Below are 517 nucleotides of genomic sequence, written 5' to 3' on the forward strand. Positions count from 1 at the left end.
GTCTATGATGCCCATTAAACTTCAGAGTAACATAACAACATCTCTGCAGCTTAAGTAAATAATTAACCAATGCATGTTACATAAACATAACTCGCAAATTAAAAACAACACAAACAATCATATAATCACCAAAAGAGACATTGAGAAACAGAACTTAAGCTGACCTCCACTGAAAACTGCAAGTCTTTGCTGGTGCTTACAATAGACTTAAATTCAACCTAAGAAGAAAAAAGAAAATGATGATAGTTCACTTCAATTAAAGCAGAAGAAAAAACATTCTCACTTACATGCAGAAACCAAATGTACCTTAGAGCAACATCGCCTGCCTATTTCTTGTAGCACTCCGATAGCAACAGAAGGTAAAATGTTTAGTTTTCCAGCCTCACTCTGGATATCTTTGCCATTAGAAGATGCATGATTTGGGGATATTCCATCCTCTGCTAAAAAGCTTAGTCAATAACAAAACAAAGGAAGCAATTAAATAGACTGTAGATGAAAATAACATGCTAATGCAGCC

General features: G+C 34.8%; 1 protein-coding gene across 6 annotated transcripts in view; it reads right to left on the bottom strand.

Annotated features, from left to right (window-relative positions):
• The window catches only part of LOC107484872 (RNA polymerase II C-terminal domain phosphatase-like 2), a 12,522-nt gene that overhangs the window by 4,201 nt on the left and 7,804 nt on the right, over nucleotides 1-517 (bottom strand). For 4 of the 6 annotated variants that reach the window (XR_001591279.3, XM_052260238.1, XM_052260240.1 and 1 more), the window contains exons 11-12: nucleotides 307-440; nucleotides 165-218 (exon numbers count right to left, since the gene is read on the bottom strand). Coding sequence is in view for 5 of the 6 variants with exons in the window: in XM_052260238.1 (XP_052116198.1) it covers nucleotides 165-218; nucleotides 307-440 (188 nt within the window). In the remaining variant the exon portion in view is untranslated. The remainder of the gene's footprint in view (nucleotides 1-164; nucleotides 219-306; nucleotides 441-517) is intronic. The other 2 variants (XM_052260239.1, XM_016105418.3) reach the window with 1 other exon arrangement.

Source organism: Arachis duranensis, chromosome 4 (assembly GCF_000817695.3).
Source record: "Arachis duranensis cultivar V14167 chromosome 4, aradu.V14167.gnm2.J7QH, whole genome shotgun sequence".
Classification (NCBI taxonomy): domain Eukaryota; kingdom Viridiplantae; phylum Streptophyta; class Magnoliopsida; order Fabales; family Fabaceae; genus Arachis; species Arachis duranensis.